The sequence below is a fragment of the Excalfactoria chinensis genome, chromosome 1 (assembly GCF_039878825.1).
Source record: "Excalfactoria chinensis isolate bCotChi1 chromosome 1, bCotChi1.hap2, whole genome shotgun sequence".
NCBI lineage: Eukaryota > Metazoa > Chordata > Aves > Galliformes > Phasianidae > Excalfactoria > Excalfactoria chinensis.
This window is the reverse complement of record NC_092825.1, coordinates 38,562,602-38,590,435: the sequence shown is the minus strand read 5'-3', so window position 1 is coordinate 38,590,435 and position 27,834 is coordinate 38,562,602. Positions and strand designations below refer to the sequence as shown.

The 27,834-nt window shown below is 36.9% G+C and overlaps 2 protein-coding genes across 4 annotated transcripts in view; one reads left to right on the top strand and one right to left on the bottom strand.

The window, feature by feature from the left end:
* Positions 1–15,791, bottom strand: part of METTL25 (methyltransferase like 25) — a 54,880-nt gene extending 39,089 nt beyond the window's left edge. For 2 of the 3 annotated variants that reach the window (XM_072361579.1, XM_072361580.1), the window contains exons 1-5: positions 15,410–15,644; positions 9,639–9,803; positions 7,853–7,936; positions 5,323–5,423; positions 157–774 (exon numbers count right to left, since the gene is read on the bottom strand). In XM_072361579.1, coding sequence (XP_072217680.1) covers positions 157–774; positions 5,323–5,423; positions 7,853–7,936; positions 9,639–9,803; positions 15,410–15,644 — 1,203 coding nt within the window. Of the gene's footprint in view, positions 1–156; positions 775–5,322; positions 5,424–7,852; positions 7,937–9,638; positions 9,804–15,409 lie in introns of all 3 variants that reach the window. The other variant, XM_072361581.1, reaches the window with a different exon arrangement.
* Positions 15,766–21,591, top strand: CCDC59 (coiled-coil domain containing 59). The gene is made up of 4 exons (XM_072361582.1): positions 15,766–15,899; positions 16,321–16,543; positions 18,463–18,562; positions 19,557–21,591. The coding sequence occupies exons 1-4, from the start codon at positions 15,767–15,769 to the stop codon at positions 19,716–19,718; spliced, it is 618 nt and encodes a 205-aa protein (XP_072217683.1). The 5' UTR covers position 15,766; the 3' UTR covers positions 19,719–21,591.
* The last annotated feature ends 6,243 nt before the right edge of the window (positions 21,592–27,834 follow it).

Genomic DNA, 27,834 nt, shown 5'->3' with positions numbered 1-27,834 from the left:
TAAAAAACTCTTTGTAACAATTAGATGTTATCTATAATCACAGTGGTAAAATACTAGTAATACTGGTAATATACTAATATGTATGCTGTTAATTTTGACATGTGACCAGCAATATAAAGACAAAGCAAAATATATTTTAAATATTAATGATATAACCTCTAAATCTGTAATGATGTCACTGAGTTCTGTTTCCGCACTGATGTAGGAGGTCAGTGGAAAATAAAGGTTTGATTCTCTTGACTTGCTCACTTTAGCCTTGATAAATGCCATCTTTCTTTGTGCTTTTTCCTCTTCACAGATTTCCCCATAGTTACAGTGGGATGAAGAAAAAACTTCTACAGCATCAGCAGGAAGAACATTGAGAATAGCAAGAGCCTCTTCGGAAAGTTTGCTCTCGTCAGACTGTGCCTGAGCCAAACTGATTTCAGTTTGTTTGCTGGTCTCAGATATAGCTACTTCTGTGAAAACACAAGAAGGAACTGAGTCTTGGGTACTCCCTTGCTCTTGACTTTGAAGACTGCTGTTATTATTTAAGGGTTTTTCATTGATGGCTTTACATTTAACTTCATTTTTCATTGGCTTTTCCAACCTCTGGGTTTCAGAATTGGCTCTTGCTCGACTCTGATAAGTTTTCCAGTGTTTCTTCAATTTCCTGTTCCTTTCATGAGCACCGTTAGTATTGGTTTTCGACGAATCGATTCCATAAACTTTTAAGTTATATTGCATAGACAAAAATGAACTCAGGTAGCCCTTTCCAGAACCTATATCAATCACCTTGATAATGGAGAAAAAGGAAAAAGAAAAGCAAAAAAAAAAAAAAAAAAAAAAAAGCAAAAAAAAAAAAGCAAAAAAAAAAAAAGAAAAGAGCACCATATTAATGAGCAAGAAGACACATTTCAATCAAATGCAAAATATTTCCTTAAAAAACTAAGCATGGATTTCATAATTACTTTATCAGTTATCCCTCTTACTTTACTTAATCTGCTTTCTGGTGCACCTTCTGACTTCAAAGAACAGAATTAAGTCAAAACTGATTTCCTCTAGAAAACAGACAGTGAAATGCTTATGCACTGCAAATGTCCTGACTCTTCTGGAAAATACTTTCAGTGTGTATTTTGATATAGAACTTCCTTCTGTTAAAGAAAATAACTGTAAATCACCAACACTACAACCTGCCCTTGCCAAATGGGGTTAAAATACAGAGTTAGAAAGGGAAGTGTTCATATGACATTTAGACACTTAGGAGACAGCTAAACTAAGCATACAGAAAAAAACACACATCTTCAGATTCAGTGCTTAACATAATCAATTCAGACATGACCTGAAGAAAGACATGCCATATTAATACTGCCTCTTATGTCAGAACACTTAGTTATGCTTGTTGCTTTTTTTGTTAAAGCAATCCAGACAAATCTGTGTAACAGAAGGATGGTTTTGTAATAAAACAAAAGGCCTGATATGTCACATGTGCTTTCCATTGCCAGTTCTGGAGGAAGGTGTGAATAGGAATGATAACTAGCTGAAAGTTGAGTTTCTCTCCCAGCTGATAGCATGACATACTTCAAGTGACATTTCTTTAAGGGAAGGAAATCATAACATTCACTTCCATTCAGATATGAATGAAAAATCATATTGAACAACTACAAGGACTTCGTTTGTAGATGTTCCTGGAAAAGATTAAATTGAGAATGTTTTTCATGTCTTGTTCTTGGTCTGTTGAACATTCATAAGGAAGTATAAGTGCAAATGCCAGAATATACTACAGGTATCCATCTTAAACACAACTGCATATGTTTTAACTAGATAGCAATATGCAGTACAGAAATATCATGACAGAAGTGAAAAAAACCTATTGTCATCTATTCTAAAAGTATAAAAGATTTGTACAGCCATGGGATTAGGAAGATTAAACAAATGCCACTATAGACTAAACAAACAAACAAGAAAAAACAAAACAAAACAAAACAAAAACCCAACAAACAGTGGAGAATACATGCTATTAAGTAAAAATTGTCTAACCAGGCTACATACACCTTTCTTATCTGCATTCTCCATATAATATCACAGCATGTTTGCTTGTCTAGGCACATGAGGGTCCTCAAATTTCTTGAGTGAAATTAGCACAGGAGAAGAAGATATAGTTTAAGAGAATTGATATAATCTAAGCATACATGTTGAAAATGTCATATGTTACATTAATCACCAATCTTCTCCCAGATTATATAAAACTGAAGAATAGAAAAGTGCCCAAGGAGCAATTGTATTTATGTAACGGATATTATTATGCAGAATATACACATCTCCACTTCCACAAGGTATTTTAACTACTTCTGTGAAGTCAGTATTTGGACAGAGAATTACTTAATACTCCTGACTCACACATGTGATCTCTAGTGGCTATAGAGACCAACTGCTGTTTCTTTAAGACTTTTTTCAGCTGTTTATAAGTGAAAAGAATCACAGAACAGTTTGTGTTGAAATGGACCTTAAAGATCCCCCAAGTGCCCTGCCAAAAGCAGAGAACAGACCAATAGACCAGGCTGCTGAAAGCCTTGCCCAAACTGGTCCTGAACACTTCTTGGCATAGGGCATCTATTCATAGGAAAAAATAACACATTTTTTAATTAGCACTGGGAGATTAGCTCTGAAATGAGGAAATTTTGACTAAAAATGTGATGATCTTGTGCTAAACAAACAGAGTGGATTAAATAAATCCTTGTTTTACCTTTCGTTGATGACACAAGGAAAGGTAATCAGTAACCCACAGCAGATCTGCCAAGCGTGAACACTGAAAATGAAATTTCCATGATATAATGAACACCAAAGGTCCTGTCCATAGTGAGCTGGGTACTATGTTTAAATGCACTTTCTGGCACCATAGTCGAGAACTCCATATGTCTTACAACATTTCCCAGCTCCAAATCACAAATGTAATGGACGGTGAATGCAGAATTATATCATACTTGCAACTTTTGTTGGACGTGCTGCAATTTCCAAGGAAAACTTTCACAAATACATTAAAGAAAACAAATGTGCAATTAAGTAAAGAATTACTACTGGCTTCTTTTCACAGTATAATCAAGAACTTCTTTCTAAAAAGTTCCACTTGCATGAGGACAATGATGCTTTAAAGGGGCAGTAAACAAATTTAAAAAAAGCTTTAATTAATTTGCTTTCATGTTTTAATTCAAATCATTAATCTCAAAGTAATTACAGTAGTAATAGAATTTTTGCTTTTATTTTCATTTTTACTATTTATTTTAGTATACCGTAAAATACCACAAGAGGACAATATGCTCTACTGCCCATTATACATCATGGTATGAAGGTGAAACGGAGGGCATTTTTCAATCCATCAGTGATCTGTAATATCTGAAAGAAACACCCTGAGGACACGTGCTATTGTAAAACATGTGTTGTGTTTTTAATTAAATGCTATATACATTTTGTTTTGCCGAGTAGGACAGAAAAAAAAAAAAAAATCAATAAAGAAAACACTCTCCTAAAACTTTACAATTCTTATATTGTTTTAAGTTGAAAGGTAACCAAAACAATAGAAGTTGCTTTTTAATAACTGAGAAGGAGGCTTTTCTGTTTTTGTTTTTTTTTTTTCTTTTTTTCTTTTTTAACATGTACTGGAAAGCTCTTTTCATATATTAGGGATTTGTAACTTTGAACAAATAAATTCTCTCACAGTATATGACTAAAATGGAAAAAAGTTAATATAAAGCAGTCGGCATTTCATATTCAGAGATATATTGCAACCATATTTTTCATTAAATGCTACGTTTTTTTCAAAAAATAAACAGAAAATAATCCTAAAGATACTCCAAGTCATCTGATAAAAGTGCATAATCACAGGCTGAAATTGTAGTGTACTGACAGATACTTAATAATTGTTAGTTTGAGATTTTATTAGTAACCAGCTACATCAAGACTTAGGTGAGGTCATTAAGGTGGCTCTACTTTTTCACTCTCTGATTATGGCTTTTTCTTTACTCTCATTCATGAATCTCATGGGAAGTATTTAGAATCAAAATGAAAATGCTATATGAAACACCACCAATTCATCTTCCAGCAAATGCATAGAACATTGGTAACACATTATGTGCAAACTACACTTTCCTAAAACTTTTTCAGTACATGAAAGTCTTCAACACTTGAACAACTGACACTTGCCTGAAGCAAAAGGTAAGCAAGGCAAAAAATATGCTAATGAATAGGAGAATTTACTTTTGTGCATCTGTTACTAGTGCATTTTCACCCTTTATAGAGTTGAACAACTTTACAACCGTAAAGGGCATCCACATTTGTCATTGTGGCTGGCTCCTGACGGAGCTACTGGAGAGATTTCATTCCATCTCTGAATGACTGCAGATGCTCACAAATTGCGACTCATCCAGTAATAGTTGGCCCTAGACGCAGTTCTCTGTTTACTTGAGATTCCCAGTTGTAATGAGGAGATTGCCTAGAACTTTGCCCTCTGCAGCTGCTCCTTACATAACAGACAAGTCAGAGTTCAGAGTTTTGATCTTCAGTTTCTAAGGACACTGGAGACCCGACCCAAACCTACGAAGAATACTTCATCAGAACATATTGTTTACATTATCTGAAATAAACTCAGCCTGAGCAAATAACATGTGTCTAACACATACAATGTGAAATATGGTACCGAAAAAAGTCAAGTGTTGTGATGCTTGTGTTCTGCCAAGAGGCCCATTAGTAAACATCTACATGGTTTTCATGCAACAGTGACTTAGTGAACTATGCAATCCCAATGACATTAAGAAAAGGGCAAGTTGCAGTTGCATTTGGGGAAAAATCCTACAATTCTTCACCATCCAAGGATGAACTTGCCATCTGATGCATGTGCTTTCAAAATTCCTCAGATTATCTGCATTTGTGATATTTTTCCTTATGTGGTACTCCTGTGAGTCTAACACGTAAAGATTGAAGCTTTGCCCTCCTACTGATGCCTACAGTAAATTGCTAGCAATAGAAGGCAGCAAGTGTCTGTTCATAGCAAAAAGCAGTGCAATTTTTAGCTAATCAATATACAGAGGACAAAAGAATTTCTTACTTCTTTTTTGAGTCATAAAATGGCTGTGGCTCTCTAAAATGCAGTTCCTTGAGAACAATCCATTCATAAGCAAAACTGCCCTTCAGCTTGCCCTTAAAGGCTTTCCTTTAGCTATAATATATATAATATATAGAAAAAAATCAAAGCACAAGAGGAAAAATATCAAAATGTGGTATTTGAAGAGAATAGGGATAATAATTTGGAAGCTGTACAATAACATACATTAAGAAATACTTTCTTACCTGCTTTAAACCACAATACTTTGCTATTTTGTCTACCAGCTCTGACATTGCTTGTACTTCATGCGATTTCTTATTATTCATAAACTCATCAGTTTTGATACCTGTATTAGATTAAGAAAATATATACACATTGACACAATCTATAACAATAAACATTTATGATCAATTAGAATAATTTCCAGTCTAAAAGTATCTCTAAGTATTTTTTATACTTTAAGGGCAGTACTTTTTAATTAAAGCGCTAAGCAGTTACAAGACTAAACTCTGAATGTCAGATAAATTTAAACAAATCAACACTTATAATATAGTACTTTTAGTTTTTTAAAAAACTGTATCTAACACCTGGCCAGATATTAGTCACAAACTATTACCAAAAAAACTACTTTCTTTTACTTTTTTATTAAAAAATATATATATTTTACATCATTTATTATTTTTATCTTTACATACACAAAATATAAAGGCAAGGACAATTAAAAGTCACATGGTGTTGCTTGTTAATTCTCCAGATTTGTTCACAGTATCAAGTGGGAGATACCTCAAATAAAAGTTATGACAATGCTGGTAAAATTTATAGGAAGATGCAGTGCTTTTTTTCCCTTTATTTACACTGTGGATAGATTACAGAACTGCTATATGTTTTCAGAAGAAAATGACTCAAAATATGTTAATGAGATGAAATCAACCTCTACCACCAGCTTACATCTCCACATCTCTCCCAACTAAGGAGTAGTTCAGAAGCAGCTCCCTTGTGAGAAACCTTATGAGTTAAATTGATAGCAATTTTTGTAAGTCTAGGTAAAGGTAGAAGAAAGAGGACTGCTACTGGTGAGCCTGCTCTTAGAAAACAAAAGAGATTAATATTTTCCCCTTTTTTGGTTCTTGCACAGTATGCGTTCATCTGTCCAAAATCTGATCATTAGGCAAAATCTATGTTCATTCCTTGATCAGACCATGCTGGGAACAGAGCCAGAAGCATTACTTATTTAAAAGAGAGTGGGGAATTGCACTGAGCTCATGAGAAACCTAATGTTTTCTCTATTTCTTGAAAACCCACAGGATCTCTCGATTTCTCAAACATCTGTTTTTTTTATAATAAACTGCTACGGCAATTAAAAATCTAACGACTGACAAAAGAAAACAATAGCTTAAAATATTCTTAAGCAAAACAAAACAAAAAAAAACCCACAGAAAGAAATATTTTGCTAAAGATTCTCATTTGCTTTAAAATGGTGAAGAGCTCCATGGCCTCCCAAAAACTCTTAATTTGTAACTATTTCAAATGAAAAAAAAAACAAACAAACCTTTTTTTCACTTCTCTTTGAACTTTTTGGATAAGTTCAATACAAAAAAAAAAAAAAAAAAAAAAAAAGCAGGAGGAGAAAATGAAGAAACAGTTATTAAATATTTTTAAAGAAATGAAAGATTTATTTGCCTGGTCTCCAAAGCAGCGCCTGCACTCTGAGCAATTGTCATTTATCACACCTTCTATCCTTTGCTATAATACAAGATCAAATGACTGACATGGTAATACTCTGCAGCAGAATTTCAAACAGTACTTAAGCCAAAGCATTTAAAGTGCCAGGGGTAAATCCAGAAACAAGACCCAACTTAATGGAACTGAGATTCCAGATTAAAAAAAAAAAAAAAAAAAAAAAAAAAAAAAAAAAAAAAGGTGTGCTCACACCTACACATATATTTATCACCTTAGTTACTGAAGTTTATAAATTAATTTTAGACCCACGTTTTGAAGAATGAACACTGCCTAGATTTCAGTGCATGGAAAATTTCACTGCTTGCAGATTATTTTTGTAACTTTTATTTTTGCTGGGTTTTCTGTTAAATGTTGGTTGCAACAGCTTTTTGTTTGTTTTTAAATTACTTTGACAAATAAGCAGACATATGTCAATCTAATAGGAAAAAATCTATTTGAAATCTGGTTTAGATGCTCAAAACATCCTTTTGTGACATACGAAGAAAGCGAGGCTCAAATACTTTACAGAAGCACTCTAGATGTCATAGAGTAAAGGAAAGCTTAATGTACTGAAAGGTTGCTTGCTTTCATTGTGAACCATAGCATAAGTAAATGTTTTCCAATTGAAAAACTGCTTTAACTCTACAGTGCTATTTGTACCTACATCCTAAGTTATGACATAGATAAAGTGAGGAGAGACTGCCTTTCATATATGCCTAATGCAGATATTCCAGATCTTTTATACCTTTGCTACCTGTGGAAATTCAGATATACCAGGCTAAAAAGAAATTCTCAGTCCATTCATAATTTACAACACCATCTATACAGAAGTTACAGTATTGTAATTTAACTTCATCGGCCAAGACTGGCAGGGACTGGGATGACCATATGCTAAAAATCATTGAGACAGTCCATGTAATTTAAAGACAAATTAACAATTATTGCATGACTATTACACAGGGCATAAATACGTCAAAAAGGAAGAAAGTACTATTATTTCAATATTCTAGGAAGCCTCTCTCCTTATACAAGGTATATAAGAGTAATTGTCCTTACTGGCTTGCTCTTCTTGGGCCAGGTTCTTCTGGATCCTTGCACTCAACACAAGTAACCCAGTGGGGCAATGAGGGCCACAGGGAACTTCATTAGGAAGGAATGGAAAAACCACTTCACATTCAGACTACACTTAAATTTTGGAACTAAACTTTTCAGGTAATCATTCTAAGTAAGAATAGTAGTATGTCTGCATCAGTATGCTGGAAAAGTTAAAGAACTACGCAAGCACTTAATTTATGCATGTAAGTTAATTTAACTGATACTTTGCCAGTTCAACACAAAGGTTTTGAATTATAATACCATTGCATTAGTTCAGAACATTAGAACATTTTATTTTCTCAGTGAAGTACCATTAGAATTACTACACCACAAACCCAGATCCCAGCTACCCAGCAAAGCAGAAGTCCTTCAAGACACAGAACAAGATAATTAGCAATTGCCTTATTTTATGTTTCATTTTGCATGAGAAAAAGATGAAAGAATCCTTGTATTTTTGCTTGAGAGAGCTAATCCAAGCATGAACTCAAGTACATGTATAACAAGAAAGAACGACAGAATTACTGAAAATTAAGCAGAACACAGAATGAGAACACAATGAAAATGCTAATAGCTAAAGAGTAAGCAAAAGAAAAGCAGCACACAGCTGCTCAGACAAGGAATAAAGGCTTCAGGTGGAAAAACAGCAGAAGGAAAGAAGTCAGGAACTAAACTTAACAGCAAGATCAATGCACAACAAACCATTAAGACTATTTTAGCTACTTCAGTGATTCTAAAGAAATCTAAAACTGGGGACACAAATATGAAAAATGGCAAAATTGGAAAGAGAAGACTGCTATAGAAAATAAGTGAGATGCCTAATGTATCTAATGTTACTATCACTTAGGATGGGAAACATCAGAGGCATTTTAATTTATTACAGTGACAAAATACACCAGAAAGCAAAGGCTCTGTCTCTAAAAAAACAATGAGAAATCTGAAAGATGGTGACAAACCTATGACTGAGGATTCCATAAAGAACAGATGCAGCGAAAATAACAGCAGTCAAAGCATAAATATAAGTTCACCATCCAAAACAAACAAACAAGTAAAAAAATTAGAAGGAAGACTTCCAATGTAACGATACCATCTTGAGAGTTTTCAGACAATCTCTTCAAATACAGAAAAATGAAACTGCTCTAGCTTTAGGACACATAGGACACATATTTGGTACTGGCCCCAAAAATACATAATGAATATAATCAGTTATTTTGAAATACCAGACACTTACTGGGCCATATTCAGTTAAATGCCCGTGCACACGTCTAACATTTAACAGAAGTTGTGCACAAAAAAAAACACCTGAAGAAGTATGACTGCCTGACTTCAGGTCAGACTTATAAAACAAACAAGCAAACAAACCACAAAAAAAAACCCAAACAAACAGTACTAGCAGTGATAATTTGTGTTGCTGTGGGAGAAAAACAAAGGGAATGAGATATTTCATCTGTAAATAATGAAGTGCCTGATTGACTATCTCAACCCTTTCAAAACAGGGAGAATCAAGGAAAGTCTGAATGCTGCCACCCCTCTGCTAAAATTTAAGCACAAGAAGCCACTTTCTAAAAAATGGCAATGAAGAAATTATCTAAGAACAAATGAGATTTGAAGTTGAGAAGCATGTAGGAAGGAAATGCGTGTAAGAACAACAACAACAAAAAAGAAACCCACAGAAAACCACCCTCTGGAACAAAAACTCTGCAGATCCTGTAGTAAGAGAATAAAAACTGAAATATAAATGCAAATATACCACTTGCTCTTTGGCTTTCTCCTCTCAGTGCTTCAAGTACCTCTTCTAATGGAGTACACACTCCAAGGTTAGGCAAAGAATAATGCTTGGCAGCCAGGGCAAATAAGTGTATGTTGATAAGTTTCTTGGAGTCTTCACAAAAAACATCAGAAAATGAGTCGTCATCTGTATGGAAAAGAAGGAATTTCTATCAGAAATGCTTAACACCCTTGCAGCAGTCTTCTCATAGAACAAAAAGCAATAAATACATGGTATCAGAAAGAAGTAACAATTTATTTTGCATGCAAAATTTGCTTTTATTCTACAGCTATTTTTCTCCCCTTTCCGAGTGCAGGTCAAGATTTGCTCTCAGCTGAACTAGTGCAAATGTGGAAAACTATTATTTTAGCAGAGCTATTTTAATATAGCCAACAAGGTAATTCGGTAAACATTATCACTTCTGTTTACAAACATGTTCATTATGCCTTTCCTAGTTATCTCCATTTGACAATATATATACTATGAAATATTATTTTATAAGAAATGAAGCTGTTCAACATAAGAAATGTTTTGACTTGAACGTATTATGTTTACATCATTTCCAAGCTGCCTTGTAGCTGGCACAGGCTGCCCAGAGAGGTTGTGGATGGCCCATTGCTGAAGGCATTTAAGACCAGGTTGGATGGGGCCCTGGGCAGCCTGGTCTAGTATTAAATGTAGAGGCTGGCAGCCCTGCCTGTGGCGGAGGGGCTGGAGCTTGATGATCCTTGAGGTCCCTTCCAACCCAAGCCATTCTACGATTCTATGGTGAATCTGCTGGGAGAATTAAATTAACTTTTATTACCAATCAGGTTTGAGCCAAAGTTAAATTCCAGTGTATATTTTGTTTGACTGAGGATGAAACATTTCAGTCTGGCATTAGTCAGTTCTTTAGAAAATGTTCCGTTTTCAAAAATGTACGCCTATTTTTAAGTGAAACATACATTGGTAAGAATCACTCACTAAAACTGAGATTGTTTTGTATTTTCTAATTCCTATGTGTGTTAGCTAAACATATTTGCTGAATTCTCTATAGTTTTGGTAAAAGTAATTTTAAATCTCTAAGCACCTATAAACATTTTATAACAGATTATAGCTAGCAACACTGATTTCAAAAATATTTCCTGGTTTGTCTTTACTCCCATGGGTAGATAATGAGCAAGGGCTTAACTAACACAGCAACCTTCCAGAATCTGCCCACCTGTACAACAAAGGATAGAGATAATTTAATTCACCCACTCTTAATTTTCTTGCATGAGTAGTGATCACATATATATGTCAGTCTATTGAAAACAATCACAAAAACATTAACATATTTATTTTCACAGTGTAACATCACCAAGGCAAGAGTTAGTAAAAAAAGCATTTAGGACTAAAAAAGCATAAATACTCTCTAAGTCATAACTAGAATTAAACTTAGTGCCTGCATGGCACTTCTTAACAATAATTCTCTGTGATACAAAACCAAAAAAGAAAGACATTTTTCACTCTAAATGACTGCTTGTTGTTTTAACTTCTGATCATTTGCTAACTTATAGTTGATTAACCTTCAAGAAAGGTAAAAATGAAATACAGGTTCTGCTCCAAAAGTAATGCCTCCTGTTTTGTTATATTGACCCACAGCTGTATATACTATGCAGCTTATTGGTGTATTGGAGACTTGCATCTTTAAATGCAACATAATTACATAAACTTAGCACAGAATCATAGAATATTCTGAATTAAAAGGCATTCACAAGGATGACTAAGTCTAACTCCTGGCCCCACAGAGAGCTACCTAAATTCAAACCACATTTCTGAAAGCATTGTCCTCTTGATCTCTGGAAGCTTGGGGCTGTGACTACTGCTCTGGGAAGCCTGCTCCAGTGTTCACTCACCCTTTGGTGAAGAACCTTCTCCCAGTTTCCAGTGAGACCTTCCTCATTTCTTCAGGCCCTGTCTCTGTCACAGAGAGCAGAGCTCAATGCTGCTCCTTCACTCCCCTCATGAGGAGCTGCCGGCTGCCATGAGGCCCCCCCCTCAGCCTCTGCTCTGGGCTGAACAAAACAGATGACATCAGCCGCTCCTTATGTGTCTTGCCTTTCTGCCTTCCAGACAGGTGTCTTTCTTCATTTCACAGACCTCCTTTAGATGTTCTCCAATAGTTTTATGCCCTTCGTATATTGTGGTACCCAAAGCTGCCCTCAGCACTGGAGGTGAGGACACACAGACTGGGACAATCCCTTCACCTGCCCAGCTGGGTACAGTTGGCCATTCTGGCTGCCAGGGCACACTGATGAGTCATTCAACTTGCCATCAATCAGCACCCTCAAATACCTTTTAGCAGGGCTGCTCTCCAGCCTCTTGTCCCCAAATCTATACTTATATGTGTGGTTACTCTGTCCTGATTTCAGAATCTAGCACTTGCTCATGTTGAATTTCATGCAGTTAGGATATTGTCCAGCCCTTCAACTTCATCAAGGTCTCTCTGCAAGGCCTCTCTTATCAACAGAATCAAGAACTCCTCCTTATTTAGTGCCATCTGTAAACTTATTTGGTATACAGTTAAATCCTATATGCAGATCATTAAAGAGAACTGGCCCTAAATTGGAACTCCCAATAGTGACTGGTCACCAGCCTCATGTAACCCCATTTACTATAACCCTTTGCACCTGAGCTCTCAGCCACAACCTAACTACAGCAGAAAAACAGAAACAACCATACACACACCCATCTTACAGCACCCTACCTTGACAACACTATGGAAAAACATTAAACCTAAACAGGAAGACATTTACCCTAATTTTTCCAAGCTACCTTTCAAATAGCTCACAAAGATCAACAGCAGAAGCAAAATATTCTGCAGATAACAAATATCAAGGGAAACCACATCATGCTATGCCAAAATGTAACACACATCTCTGCAGACCCTCTCCACACTAATGGCAGTTGTTGGACTACTTACGAATACTAAAAACTGTAGTTTTCTCAAACTGTTTCTACTTTGGTTGCTCTCAAGATGAAATCTAATACGTCTTTTAACCAGACAGTCCATATACTTGCAAATAAATCTTTGGAGGAAAGAAGCATATGCCAAAAAAATCGAATTGTAATACAAACGGTAATTTACAGTAAAATATGAGAATAATTAGGCAGAGATTTTCTATGTCTGTGTCCAATTTGCAGGAATCACATGATAAACAAGATGCAATAGGACGAATGTTAGCTTTTAAACGTATAAAATATAGAAAATGGCTTTCTATATCTAAAAACATCTGAAAAAAATCTATTTAGTACAGCTGGAAACCAGGGTTCTAACCTTTATATCTTTATTATAATGAAATATCTGATGAGTGTCTGAAAATACTCTTTAAAACTAAGTTGCAGAACATGTAATCTTCCTCTTGCACACAGTATCATACAACAGAATATTAATTTGTTGCTTATCTATCTCTAAAGCTACAGCTCAGCATGTGTACTCATCAAAATCCCTACAGTAAAAGAAAATATGGTGCAGAATAAAAGCTTTGTGTCAATCTGTAGTAATGTAGCTTTTTAATTTGCAGAGCCGTGTGAATTTGAACTGATGACCTCACATTTCCAAATCGATTCTGACAAATGTAGCCAGTGTTCCTCTTTAATTTCACTTGGGATTCTGGAAAACTTCCGTAATAGTGTTGGGAATGTGAGCAAATATATGTGCAAACTCTTAGAGAGCAAAGGTTTTACCAGATGAAATGAAAATGCCATTTTACGCACACTGTGCGTAAGGTATTTGGGGTACATGACTCCAGTGTCATTTGGACATATGGAACAAATCTCTTCTTATAGCTACACCTCCTCATAAGAAAAAGGTCATTCAGTGAATGACAGCATGTTAGGAGAGCGTTTTAGTACTCATTTCGAACTATACGTGTATAACTGATGTTTAAATATCTGATAATTTTAACATTAGAAACAGCCTCAGCAGGAAGGCTACACACTCTCCTAAAACATGTGCTTCATTTTAGCCATAAATTGTGTCCTTTGATCCAGTAATTGCTGTATTAGATTCTATAACACACACTTTGAATATAGCTCAGAAAACGATTTTCCAATTTTAAATTCTATAATGCAATATTCTACCTTCCTGACTCTCTACTTCACAGGCCACCACCTCAGTGTCTGAATCATTTCATGGGCTATCCCATACATACATTTAGGATTAAGGTAATTTTCCTTTACAGTTTTCTTTTTGATGACTTCATCCAAATATCCGTTTTGTTCTAGACTCAATTACACTCAATTTTATCTTCCTGCTATTGCTGAAAATCAGCTCTGACTCTGACATTACCTCTGAAATATACTTGACTTAAAGGTTTTGCTCACCACTTCCCAACACTTTTGCCTGCTGACTGGATCTTTCTCTTGTTTCCATCTGGCTCCCAAAGTTAATCCATAACCCAGTGTCTTTTTCATGGATAAATAAGCTCTGTTTTTTGTGTTGGTTTTTTGTTTTATTTTTTTTTTTTAAAGGAGTCTTACAGTTAATATTTTGAACGTCTTCAGATCCCAGAGACAAATGTTACAAGTGATGTCGCATTTCACAGCTCTTCAATCACTTTCCAAATTCAAATTATTATCTGTTTGCCGTTTATGCCAAAATGTACTCGGCTCCACATGCTGTTTTTTGTGGACCCTTCCATTACACTCCACATGTTCTTCTGTCTCATGTGTCATTTCACGTGCCATGTTCCAGAACTAACGCTACATGAGAGCTATCTGTGCTTAACAAGCTTTGGCACGATGTAGTTTTTTCCTCTGTTGCATTCTTTGTGAAAGATTTTACCTTAGTTTTGATGCTGATCTCTTTGCCAGGACTCAGGTCCCCAAAATAACAAACCTTTCAGATGCTTTATCTTCATTTCTCTACTCTTGCCTGGGAGCGTATTATCGGTACGTTTCCCTTTTTCATGAAGAGCAGTAAATTCACTCATAGAGTTTCATAGCTGGCCTCCACTTGAGTTACTTGAAAATTACTAAAAATATGAAGTGCTTCTTAAATAGCTCTCGTCAGAAATAAAACTGCCTTCTGTCTTCCTTTGCCAGCCACTCATTATAACAGACATATAGGAAAGCCACGCTTAAGTCTTTTCCAGCTGTCCTCCACATTTCCACAGTTTCAACATTTGGAGGACTTAAACAGTTACATCTTTCCACTGGGATGGATTTACTTTATATGTATTTATGTATATTTGTTCATTTTGCTCCAGTTATTCAGAAATTAGTCCGAGGGAAGGATTCTGCCAGCTGGGAGCTTCATGCCATGCCTCACTCAAAAGGAACAGGGTGAAAGTCTGAAATGAGACAACGACACCACCTAACCTTATGAGAGCCCCTCTCAGTTCCTCACACCAAGGCAATACTGTGAAGGTTCCAAAGATGTTGCACTAACTGGAGCGAGGCGAGCACTGCTGGTCCACATACAAGCACGAAGGAGCAGAAAGGGCTCCATAAGGGCACAGCCCTGTAGAAATGGCTGCGGAAAAGCAGCTGGTAAAGGTGGAGGAATAAAGAGCAGCTCAGCAGAGTGGTGTGAGATTCTCCTTTTATTAAAGCAAAGGGAAACGACTGCAATCTGACACTGCAATAGAAAAGCGGAGGCCAAAGAAGTCTGAGCGGGGAGGACAGAACCTGATAGCGCCTACACCGCCGGAGACACCACAGCGGGAGGCAGTAAACGCGCAGGTGTCTCCCGGTCCCTGCCCGAGCCCCAACGCCCCGCCGCGACTCACCCCACCGCACGGCCGCGGTACCGGAGGCCTCCGGCAGGGGGCGCCGCAGCGCCTGCAGCACGACCTCGGGCCGCGCCGCAACCAGCTGCTCCCACAGCCCGCGCGTGTAGAACTCCGTCGTGTGGGCGCGGCACAGCGGCAAAGCGCGCACCAGGAACCGCGTCAGGTGCCGCAGCCTCTCCTCCGCCTCCGCCGCCGGCAGCTGGGCAGGCAGCGAGCCGCGCGTCCGCCGCATGGCGCCTCGCCACTACTGCCCGCCTTGCGGCGCGGCCGCTGGCCTAGTAGGAGGGAGAGTCGAGTGCGGAGCGGAGGCTGCGCGCTGTGGTGACGTAGTGATTGTGCGACGCTGAGGGAGCGATGGCGGCGGCGCGGCGTGCCGGGACCGAGCGCGATACCGTGGAAAGGGCAGGCGGTGCGACCCAGCGCCCGCAGCGGAAGCGGCTGTGGAGGCCCACGGCAATGCACGGCCTTTTGGGGAGCGTCCAGCAGGGTGAGACGGGGTGCGGGCACTTGGGTCTCAGAAGACTGACGCTAATCACTCTGCCTGCTTATGCGGGTCACGCAGCTGAATGGCTTCCCTGTGGCGTTTCGGCCGTGCAGACTCCATAAGCGCGCTGCGTTGCTAGTGTCAGCAGCATAACGTGTGCCGTGTTCGTTAAAGTAGTGTGTTAACGGTGGTGGTGATAGTTCAGGCGGTAATTCTCAGTACGTTTGTACAAGTTGCAGTGATGCAGCGGGGATCGGGTTTCAGTGTTTTTCCCCGAGTCTTTCAGAGGTCGTAATGAGAATGAGCGGAATTAGTATTCTCTTTTGGAAAGAACATGGATGTGAAGTGGTCCCGACGACAACTAAGTGGTTTGCTGCTGCTCCAGTACAGATGCATTTGACTCCCTTTTTCCTTGTATTTACAGGACGAGGATTTGCATTTCGGAGAAAACAGAAGATTGAAAGAAAATACAGGAAATTGTTGAAGAAGGAGCAGAAGATCTGTTCAGGGCGGGCTGATCAGTTCACAGATACTTACCCAGAGCATCTGAAGCATCTCTACTTAGCGGAAGAAGAGAGGCTTAAGAAACAGCGCAAGTCTCCAAATGATTCAGTTCTATCAGAAGAAAAGCTTAATAAGGCAGTAGAGTAAGTCATGACAATATTCCTTTAAAAACAGTGGGTTTTATGCTTGCAGAGGTACTTTAAATCTTACATCTTAATGGACTTCAATATGATGGTTTGCTTAAAAAATGCAAGTAGGCCTTCAGTGTTTTTCTGAACGTTTAGAAAATGTAAGGATACAGCTTTGTGGTGTTTACATTAGAATCAGCTTAATTACTGGTATTTAGGGTTTGATTCCAGAGCGTCAGCCAATTTTTATACTATTTATCATAGAATATTAGAGTTGGAGGGGACCTTCAAAGGTCATCCAGTCCAACTCCCCTGCACTCAACAGGGACATGTACTGGTAGATCAGGTTGCTCAGAGCCTGGTCTAAGCCTGACCTTGATTGTCTCCAGGGATGGGACATCCAACACCTCTCTGGGCAACCTGTGCCTTTCTACCCTAATTGTAAAAAAATTAATTCTTATGTCTAATCTAAATGTTGTCTTTTTGTCCCCATTACAGAGAGTAATGCAGATCTTTGAATTCTAAGCTCTGTGTACATTTAAATGTTTGGGAAAAGAAAACACAAGAGAGTGCAGAAAGAGGCAATCAGATCCAAGCCCTGCAGTAGGAGGAAAGCAGAGTTGTGTGTGGAATGGGTGGTTAATTTACAGAGATGTCTGATGCAAAACTGAGGCTTTTCTTCAAAGTAGATTATTTTTTTATTATTATTTTTTAGCTTTCTATAGCATCATTGTGATAATAAACAAAAAGTGTAATTCTATGTGAATGTGGCTGCTGATGCGTGAGGTACAGTGACACTGTTAGGTAGGTTCCGGTGCTCTATAGGGATGTGAAATAGAGCATTTATTAGGTGATTCTGTTAAAACATTAGCATATATTGCCTCTTAAGTAGTTTTGCAGTTCTGAGATGGGGTGTCATTACTTAGTATTGCCACAAGATGGAGATCAGAGCATAACAAATATTTTTTCCCTTCAGAAGGGCTGTATTTCATAAAATATGAGCAAATCTATACGCTTTTTGATTTTCTACATGAGATTTCCGAGATGCTGATGATGAATTCTCTTTTATTTTGAACAATAGACTAAAGAAAAACTCATTTTGTGAATGGATGTTAAATATCTAGCAAGGGTTATGTTTTTCAAGTGTGAAGTGTTTGATACACCTGTTTACATAAAGGGCTTATCAGAAACAAAAAACAACAAATAGTGTTGTTAAGCAGAGACGTCAGTGCATCTACTGTAAATAACATAATAAATACCAAACAAATGGCCCTATGAGAGTGGTTTTTGTAAAGTTTTCTTTTTGAACTGGGGAAGAAACATCAATTCAGCTCCTAATTTCAGAATGTTAAGGGTAGTCCTAACTAATCATTTTCAAAAAGAGTTTTAGAAAGGCATTGTTGCTACTAATCTTTCACTTTGCCATGTCAGCGTGAACTCTCTGATGAGCAGTTTGCTGGCATTTGCTTGTCTTTGTATCTCTGCAGTTGTGTGCATGTGTTGGAACTGGGAGATAATACAGCTCGAATTTAGTGCAATGGTGTAGCTTTTCAAGCTCAGAATACTTGGTATGATGGGGAGAAAAATCCTCTTTTAAGCAATCCTTAGTCTTCATATGTTCTATTCACTGAAGATCTAGCAGGTAAGACGTGCTAAATTCCATGAAGTCCAATCTTCGGTTCACTTGGAATGAAGAAATCTAGATTGCTTAGTTGCTAGATGCTCACTACAATACGTGATACCAAATAGTATTACATGTAAGAGTATGCGATTAGGTATTCATACAATATGGAAAGATGAGCTTTCCTCTTCTGTTATGCTATGTATAAATCTATATTTCTAATTAACCTCACCCCATACGCAGAAAACAGTGCAAGGCCGATTTGGCCTATCGGCAAACAGGCATATTTGAATTTTGTATACTTTTCTTACAGACCAGTTACAACTGAAGGAAAGTTTAAGAAGAAAACATCCAGTCAGAAGACAAAAGAAGAGTATGAGAAAATACAGGCTGAGCGTGCTAAGAAGCGAGAGGTAAATGTTAAACAGAGATCATTCTGAATTTTAGGCATAGAGTAGTTTAATACTATTTCCATCTGGATTCAAATGGGACCATGGGAGAGGAGCACAGATATTGGTGATATTTCAGTCTTTTTCAGCTTGCCAATGATGAACAGGCATTCAGGTCTTTAGAATTGTGACTCTTGGTTCTGCTGTTAGAGGGATTTTATTAGGTCATTTATTTCATCAAGAAATATTTAGACTTTCATTTGTTTGGGGGTGTTATTCTTACTGACCTTTGTACATCACAGAAGCTATTTATACCATGGAAGACAAAAACTTATGACATGTTTGGTTGTTCTGCAGAAACGTCAGCCTTTGCAGTCATCGTAGCATTGGATTTCAATTAATAAACTTGATAAGAAGAAACATTAAGTCTGATTTGTGATGACTTGCATAGGATACAAGAGAAAGAAGCTAGTTAGCTTGACCAAAATGCTTACTAAAATTAATTAATTAATTAATTAAAAGCGCACCACTCCCACTTACCTAACATATCATAACTATCCACATAAAGCAAGTGCCTCCATTAGTGTTCTGGTTGTATGCGTGAAGCATCCTTGACGAGTAATGTGTATACAGTTGAAAATTGAATTACATCTTTTCCTTATCTTAGTAAAGACAGCAGTCTGTTTTGCTCTGCTGAGGGCTGGTGACTGTATAGAGGTGAAAAACTTGGGGTACTTGAGTCATTAAATAAAAAAAAATAAAGCAGTACATTTGGCAGAAAGGATGTAGTATGTTTTTGGGGGCAAACCTTTTTTTGTGGGATATTCTACTAAGAAAACTTGGCTTTTCTCTTGAAGCTTTAGACAACATGTATTTTGATTGCATTATGTTCTGAAACAGTCCTAACTAATCTTTTTAAGTCAGTTGCCTACTGTTGGTACAGTACCTGATGACTAGTGCTCTTACAAGAGAATATATTGCTTATAGATTTTTTTCACAATCATCTATTTTGTTTTAGGAAGCGGAAAAAAGAAAGCAACAAAAAGAAGCAGCTCAGAGGTTGTACAAGCAAAAGAAAATGGAAGCCTATAAAATATTGAGTAGGAAGACGAAGAAAGGACAACCAAATCTAAATGCACAAATGGAGTTTCTTCTTCAGAAAATACAACAAAAGACATAAACCTATGCATAAACCTCAGTTACAGGTTTTGAATTACCTGTGCACGTTTTGTTAAATGACTTCCAATAAATAACGTCTTTTTGTTTCTACGTGACTTTTTACCATTGGCATGATTTATCTTCCACAATTGGACTGATGAAGATATTCATTCTGAAAGTATTCTGTTCTTAAGAGTCAGTGAGACCTGGTGCTTTGAAAATAAATGGTCCATATTACTAAAATTCTATTTGTGTAATATCCTGAATTCCAAATTATTAGGTCTTGGTACCATCTGAACACGAATGTACGATTGTTTTATAGCTCTTGACACTTCCTGCTGGTGTTACTGCTACAGCCATGCTTACTGGGGAGGAGCAAAATGAGTGGAGTAAAATGCGACGTGTTTGATAATCTTGTGATCAGCCAGGGCGAGAAGTATTCTGTTAGATAGGATTTGACACATGAAAACAAAGAACATAAATTATATCTGGATGGCTATTATTCCCTTTGAAACTTAACAAAAGTCAAAAAACGTGTTCTAAAATTAAAGATATAGACTTCGATTTTTGTGGGTCCCTTCCAACTCGGGGTGTTCTGTAATTCTGTGAAATCTTAATTGATGTGGAGATATAATTAGTGATCTTTAATATAATAGAATGAAAAGGTTTGCATCGAAAGTAATACAGTTTTTCAGTGCATGCTCTGTAAGATTTGCAATACAAATTGCAATGTAATTATCACATTTAGAACTTGATGTCAAATGAAAAATTCTCCTTATTTAAAATGTATGAGAAATAGAAACAGTTTTGAATTGTTCGACAAGTACTGTTAATTGAAGAAAGGTTGAAATTCATCCTTTTCCATTTTCATGTGTGTGTAACCTATACTCCAGCTAAGGAAATATAAAGCGTAAGTATTTAGAATTGTTACCTTAAAAAGATCTCACCTCAGTTTGCCATTAGCTTAGTCGTATGTACTGGACACAAGTCTGTAGGGATGATACCTTTCCGTTTATATGGAAAAGGCTTCAGAAAATCACAGGTGTTAGACTGAGAATGCATTAGTCCATGGCCATCCTGGATTACTATTGCTGGTATACTGCCTGTATACCAGTATCCTTTTAGAGATAGTGTTTATCTGTAAAGCATTTGGATTAAATTTGAATTATGTATTTGAATTTTCTATGTTGACTTTACTGTTAAAATGTTGTGTATATGTTTGATTCTTTGTGGAGAGGAGTGTAAGGGTAAAGTGAGCTATTTATTTCTTTATTTTGGCATATCTAATTTTAAAACGTCTCACAGATCAACTCAATAAAACATATTTGTTTTAGCAAATATGTGTTCATAATTCACTCAAATAATTCAATGGCTTCACATCATTTCACCTTAGCAGCAAGAAGTCTCAGTAGTTGAAGGGTGGAAAAGAACAGAATTTTCTTCTGAAAAGAAATCTCTTTTTTCACTCATTCTCTGCTTAAGGATTAGAAGAAGGAGAGGATTTCATGATACAAACTATGTGTTCCTTGGTACTGCTTACAAAAATTAATCTTGCGTCATTCTAACTTGACTTATTCTTCCATCTTTTTACTCTGTGCTCAGTAATATGTGATACAAACCAACTCACGCTTACCTCATTTTCCTGACTGGGAACCTGAAGATGCCTCCCCCTCTGTGTTGTACGTAAGACAGTCTGGTCAGGCAGAGCACTTAATCAAACGCTGTTGTGGGGTCTCAGCCCTGTCATTGCTGGTTTAAAGTAGGAGAGACAATTTGTGTCCTTTCAATCACTTTTTTCTGTACCTTTATTAGATTTGGAGATAAAAGGCTTAGTGCAGATTCAGGTGAGATATTTTTTTCTTCAGTGGAAATTAATTATTGATAAAAGGGTTCTTAAAAGAGAAAAATAAAAAATTAAAAGCAGCACTAAATTTACATATTTGTTAACACTACATTTTGCTAATTGCCCATGACAGCTCTGCCCAGTGTCCCAATACATCATCTGCCTGCAGTCCTGCAGCATCAAGCTCCTTACATTAATTCAGCACCACAGAAACAGAGATGCAGCAGCAGCAGCTCTGGATGACTCAAGGTCATGAAGGCGCAGTTGGGAATAGAATCTTTGCTTTCATTTACAGAGTAGCAATGTAATAGCTGACCTATCATCTATACAAATAGATATATAAATAGGTGATGAAAAATATTGAGAGTGGAAGGAAGGAGTGGTATGGGGAAGGAGATGAAGAGCTAATTACTTTTTGGATCTGTTGTTTCCTAGGAAAATAGTCAAATGTGAAATATACAATATTATGAATGTTGTAAAAGCTGCCACTTTCAACTGTGTCTTTGAAATATTTGAGGAGTGGATTCAACAGGGTACTTAGACCCTTAAAGCAGTCACAAGCTATTTCTGTTTGAAAGTATGATCCACAGAAGTACCAAGGAAAGGCCTCTCCTTGGACTGTTTTTCCTTCACTGCTGTGAATGTGTAGGGAAGATGTTGAAATGTGAAGAGTGGCAAAGTCCTACTACAGTTCTTCCAGTCACACACTCAAGTTCTCTCTTTGCTGGCAGTTTGTTTTCTATTCTCTGAAAACCTACAAATCTCAAGTAGTTTATTTAATATCTCTCAGGTTAATATTCAGTGAATGCAGGGAACTTTAGACAACTGTTTATTCCTTTCATTATAAACTGATGAAACTGTTAATTAGAAATAAGGGGGGAAGAAACATAAAGTACAACACATTCATTTTTTCTTTTTGGTTCTGAGTAACAAAATTAGAAGTTTCCCTTGCTTCTTTGGCATGTATCTTCTTGGGAAATCACAACAGGGACCTGAATGGAACACCTCATTAAGCTGCTTTGAAGGTAGGAGGACTTTCTCACTCCATATCCATCTCAAAATATTTTTTTTTTCATGCTGCTAATAAGAAAAATAAAAGCCTTTCTTCATGGAATAATGTTGACTTTATGTTTTTTGTTTCTTTCTTTCTTTCTTAGCTTTACAACTAATGAAATATGCACTCGCTAAGAATTAGATAAAGAACATGACATTAAAAACCTGACTACAACCTTAAAAATTGTTGGGTTTTGGCTGTATGTCTGCTGCTTTCAGAAAGTACTGTTTTAAGTTATGAATCAAAGAAATTAGAAGCAATTCTAAATTGATAAATGGCCTGAAGAGTTGTGAGTATAAAAAAAGAAGTAATGCAACTTTCAACTCAATATGAACTCTTGGTAAAAGCAGTGTTGATTGATACACAAAGCTCCCATGTAACTGAACTTGAAACATGCTGACTGCTGCCTTCTGTGCACACCTATGGTATGAACATCATTGTTGTCTTCTAACTGGTTTTCAGTTGCTTGCAATTCTGATCAGTATTTTCAAGTCTGGATTTATTTATTTTCCCAAAAGAAAGATTATCCCCATGTTTGCATATTCATGGTATATATGTTGATATCAACCCACTGATGAAACATCCATCTCCAGAAACTATATTTGAGAATCCCATTTTGTGACTTAAAAATAAAATAAACATTATAAAAATAAATTATCTTAACACTTTACTAACCTATTCAGTTCACAATCACTCAATAATGTGATGAGAAGTCGCATGTAAGTTTAAAATAGCAATATGTAAAAAGCACTGGATTTCATTTGGTCTTCTAAATGACATGAGACAGTTTGTGTTACAAATAGCTCAGTCCTGAAAGTGGGAATTCTCTTTTTCTAAGGAGAGTCTTTGGTTTCTGCTTGCAGTGGGCAATCCTGCTGGAAGCAAGGACCTGTGGATTAAATGGTTACAGCCATGCTGCACCTATTTTCTTGTACAGTGTCAGAGGGAATACTTGAATGAGAGTTCTCCTTGTTTTATACTCCTGGCTGCATACATTTGGAGCTGAATGTTGATCAAATGCCTCTATTTTTTACCACGGGTATTTGTCTGGTTATAAGAGCTGATACTATCTTTTAAACAAGTCCCTCTAAGCTGAGAAACCATTTATTTTGGAACAAACAGTAGAAGAAATGTGATGTTTGTTAAATATGTACACACCATTGAACATTATTGTCCCACTACAGTGTTAAGAGGAGAAATTATGAGTTCATCTGGATAAAGAAATTTCATCCTCAAGTCATTTAGTTTGTTTTTATCTGTGTTACAGCAGTCAAAGGTAACAGCAGGCTGCTGCCAGCTGGTTCTTTTAGCCACTTTTAGCATGATGATTGCTTGTATCAGTCAGGTGTGGGCAGTTCAGGGGATCAAGGAGAATTCTGGAGATTTATAGCCTAACCTATTTATGCAGGTCTTCATAATTTATGTGATCGTAGTTACCAAACCACTTTCTTCTTGAGAACTGGGTAGCAGCTAAAATTGTGACTACAAAATCACATAGCTTATGTTTTCAGTTGGGAAGTGAAGGATGAAGTGCCCAGAAGGGGAATCATCAGGTTAATTCCAAGTGGCTTTAAACCATACTGGGGATGGCAAAAACTACAAAATAGATATGAATAAGACTGGTAGTTCTGTAGCTGCAACAAGTATTTCACTTTGAAGTGTAGCTGTCGCTTATAATTTAGGAAGTGGTGAACAAATAGAAGCATTATGGAAATAAATGCAGGTATATACATTCAGGAGCTAGGAATTCTAATTCTCCTATGATGGCCATGACATCAGGTGTTCAGACATGCAGCATACAGAAATGACTGTAATGCAGTAGTAGTCTGCAATACGTTCTGCAGACTGAAGACTTAACTCCATCTGAGATCTCAGAACAGAGACTATGCTGAATTAGGAGCTCCGCTTGCCCTTTGATATTCTTCTACTTTTTCTCTGTTACTGTGTTTATTATTCAGGAAAAAGAAGGAAAAAGAAAAGGCAGTGGGCCTAAAATAATACTGTTTATTGGTTTTGTTTATTTCAGAGTTCAGTTTTGACTCTGCCATGTAGTGAAAGATGTTCTAAGACACAAAAAGTAGTAAATATTTTTAGAGAAATGGAAAGTGGATTTATTCTTCCTCTTGAGAACTTGGAACATTCTAATTCTGTTGTTTTCAAGATTTTCTATTGTCAGTGCACCACCAAGGGGCAAATAATCTCATTGTAGTACAGATCATAGATGTGATTCCTAGAGATATATGTATCCATAAGAAGTTTATGCTGATTAGTTCCAATTTTAAGACTTTGAGAGCTAGGCAAGGTGAATCCCATTTTGTGTGTTAAATGAGCCTTTGAAAGGGTCGTTTGGCAACAACACTTAGCTAAAAGTCCTTGATGAAAGTACAGCTGCAGCTGGCTGTCTTGTGGTAGGAAATTCATCCATTCCCATCTTTTAGGGCTTTACTGTGTATATACAAATTCTGCATTCAGTGCACAAGCAGTATGTCTGACCTGGCCCAGGCTTATCAGAGTTATAGCAATAAGCATTATAGTTGATCTGTACATATTTAGAGCATTTGAAGCTTCAAGAAATTTTACTGCATGTTTACATACGTGGTATAAAACTGATTTGCTCAACATCCCTGACATTTGGTAGTGTAGAATTCAAGTCTGCATCTGTGCTCCAAAGATTGTTAGGACTTCAAACTTCGTCAGATAACAATATTGAGTAGAAAATGTCCCCAGACACCAAACATTCAATAGCTTTTTCTGTTAAATGAAAGACACATTTATTTTTCACAATTGTAATTGCTTTTGCTTTAGTGTCCTTTTTCAGTTTGTATCTTCTTTTCTAATGATGACTAAAGATTAGCAAATTTCTGTGCTTAGGAGTTTATTTCTTCTATAGGTCAAACATTTGCAAACATAAAGCTATAGTATATAATATTTTATATCAGCTGTAGTCATTAATGTTCTTTTTTGTCATCTCAGAGAAATCTACTGTAAAATAATTGCTGCTATTTAGTAATGGCACAAACATTCAATTCTCAAAAGACAACACAGTGAAAGCTTTTTTTAATGGCATTTTGATTTCTTCAATTAATGGCCCTTCTGCAGCAGTGATAGGGTTGCAAAGCACAAGTTCAGGCTGCAACATAATTTCTACCAATATTCATCCTTTTCTTTTCCTTATTTCACTTGCGGTGTTTTGTTTTTTTGTTGTTTGTTTGTTTTTGTTTTTTGTTTTGTTTTTTGTTTTTTTTTGTGGTTTTTTTGTTTGTTTGTTTGTTTTTTTAATTGTTTTTCTTTATAGGTAATATAAATAAAACTGGCATTTGAGGCGAAGAATAAACTTTGATTAAATAGAGATTCTTTTGAATATTCTGATATTCTTTAAAATATATTTAGTGCTTGATAAACCAAAACACATTAGAATCATGGTGTATTCTGAGTTGGAAGAGACCCACAATTCAAAGCTCCACAAAAAAACACCCGAAATTTGAACCCTATGTCTGAGAGCAGCCTCCAAACACTCCTCGAACTCTGGCACCTCAGAGCTGTGCCCACTGCCCTGGATAGCCTGTTCCATGCCCCCCAACGCCATCTGGTGCAGAACTTTTCCCTACTCTGACCTGTCCCCCATCTGACACAGCTCCATGCCGTTCCCTCAGGCCCTGTTGCTGTCACATAGAGCAGAGCTCGGAGATGCAGCCACCATGAGGCCTCCCCTCATCTCCTCTGCTCTGGGCTGAGTTCAGCAAAGGTCTTCAGCTGCTATGTGCTTTGCCATCTGGAGCCTTCACCATATTCATAGCTCTCCTTTGGACATTCTCTAATAGCTTTACGTTATTCTTTTACAGTGGCTCCCAAACCTACACCAGGGTGCTTGAGATGGAGTTGCACAGGTACTAAGGGAGCTGACTTTGGAAGGTGTCTTTCTAGATTTGATGCATGATGTGGCAATTGATGACTGTCTTGGCCATATTAAAATATCATTTTTTTTTTCAAAACTTGACTATTGTAATTGTTATGTAGGTGTTAACATGTTGAGTTGTACTTCAGATTTAAAAAACATAAAACTGTATTCCACATGCATTGTGCTCCAGATTAAAGGAAAGGAAGGAAGAGAAATTGTACAACCATATCTCTATATCTGCAAACAATGATCATATTTTCAGGAAGAGTTAGACTTTCAGCAAACACTTTTTATTTAATAAATATTTTCATTGGGAGTTCACAGTGAGGACTAAACAGTACCAACATCTTCCACTTCTGCGCAGTACTTATTTCAGTAGTACAGCAAATTCTCCAATTTTCAGCTGCAGAAGTAGGGAAAGGAGTGCTCTTCCAATTCACGTCTGCACATCCCATCTTATCTCAGAATAAGCCCATGTGACCATGCCACAGGAGAAAAAGAGCAGTTACACAGAGATGGTACATAGGCACAGCAGAGCTCAAGGAGACCATTGCCAGAGACACCACTCGGGAAGCTTTCTGAAACACCATGGTTTTGAGCGCACTGTCAGAGGATGTCAGAGAATTAACTATATTTCTGTGAGAATCCTGAGTGAGTTCAGAACACAGGAGGTACTTTTCTAAAAAATTTTAAATTTGAGCTGAGTTCTGAATATTACTCATCTCTCCAACCTTCATACATGACAAAATCCTAATGACTGTGATTAGAAGGCAGACTTATAATTAGTACTCTCTAAATGGTGAAAACAAAGATTGTTTATCAATTTCTTCTGTTCTGAAAAGTGGAGAGAATTTGAAAAAATAATACATAGGCTCAATTTTTGCAGTAACCTTTTCTTCTTTGGCTTTGTATTTACAAAAGAAAAGCATGGCCGTGCTGAAACTCCAGTATTTACCATCTAATGAAAAATGTGTGACTGAAAAGCAAAAATAAAATGAAAATGAGAAGTGAGCTTACCTTGAAAATGTAATGTGCAGGTAACAATGTCTTTTATTTTCTCAGAATGTCATTTGGTGAGCGTACAGTTGAGGTATGTTGGATCTTAGGCAACTGTCAGTCAGTTTGGGTAAGGTCTTTCTTGGAAAGACATTGTTTCATAAAAATTATGAACTTGATAGAAAAAAATGGTTCTCTGATCTGTGCTGTATAAAATGTAGGTAATTATTGCAGGACTCCCGTGTCTGCAGTTTGAATTATTTTTGAATACTTTTATGGCATTTCTCCAGCCCTGCAAAAATCTAATTTGTGCTGAAGACTGCAGACTTTTGTATCTGTTGACTGTT

Coding starts and splice junctions, on each gene's coding strand:
- CCDC59 (XM_072361582.1), top strand. CDS start 15,767: ATGGCGGCGGCGCGGCGTGCCGGGACCGAGCGCGATACCGTGGAAAGG. Junction 15,900..16,320: donor TTTGGGGAGCGTCCAGCAGG/GTGAGACGGGGT, acceptor TTGTATTTACAG/GACGAGGATTTGCATTTCGG. Junction 16,544..18,462: donor AAGCTTAATAAGGCAGTAGA/GTAAGTCATGAC, acceptor CTTTTCTTACAG/ACCAGTTACAACTGAAGGAA.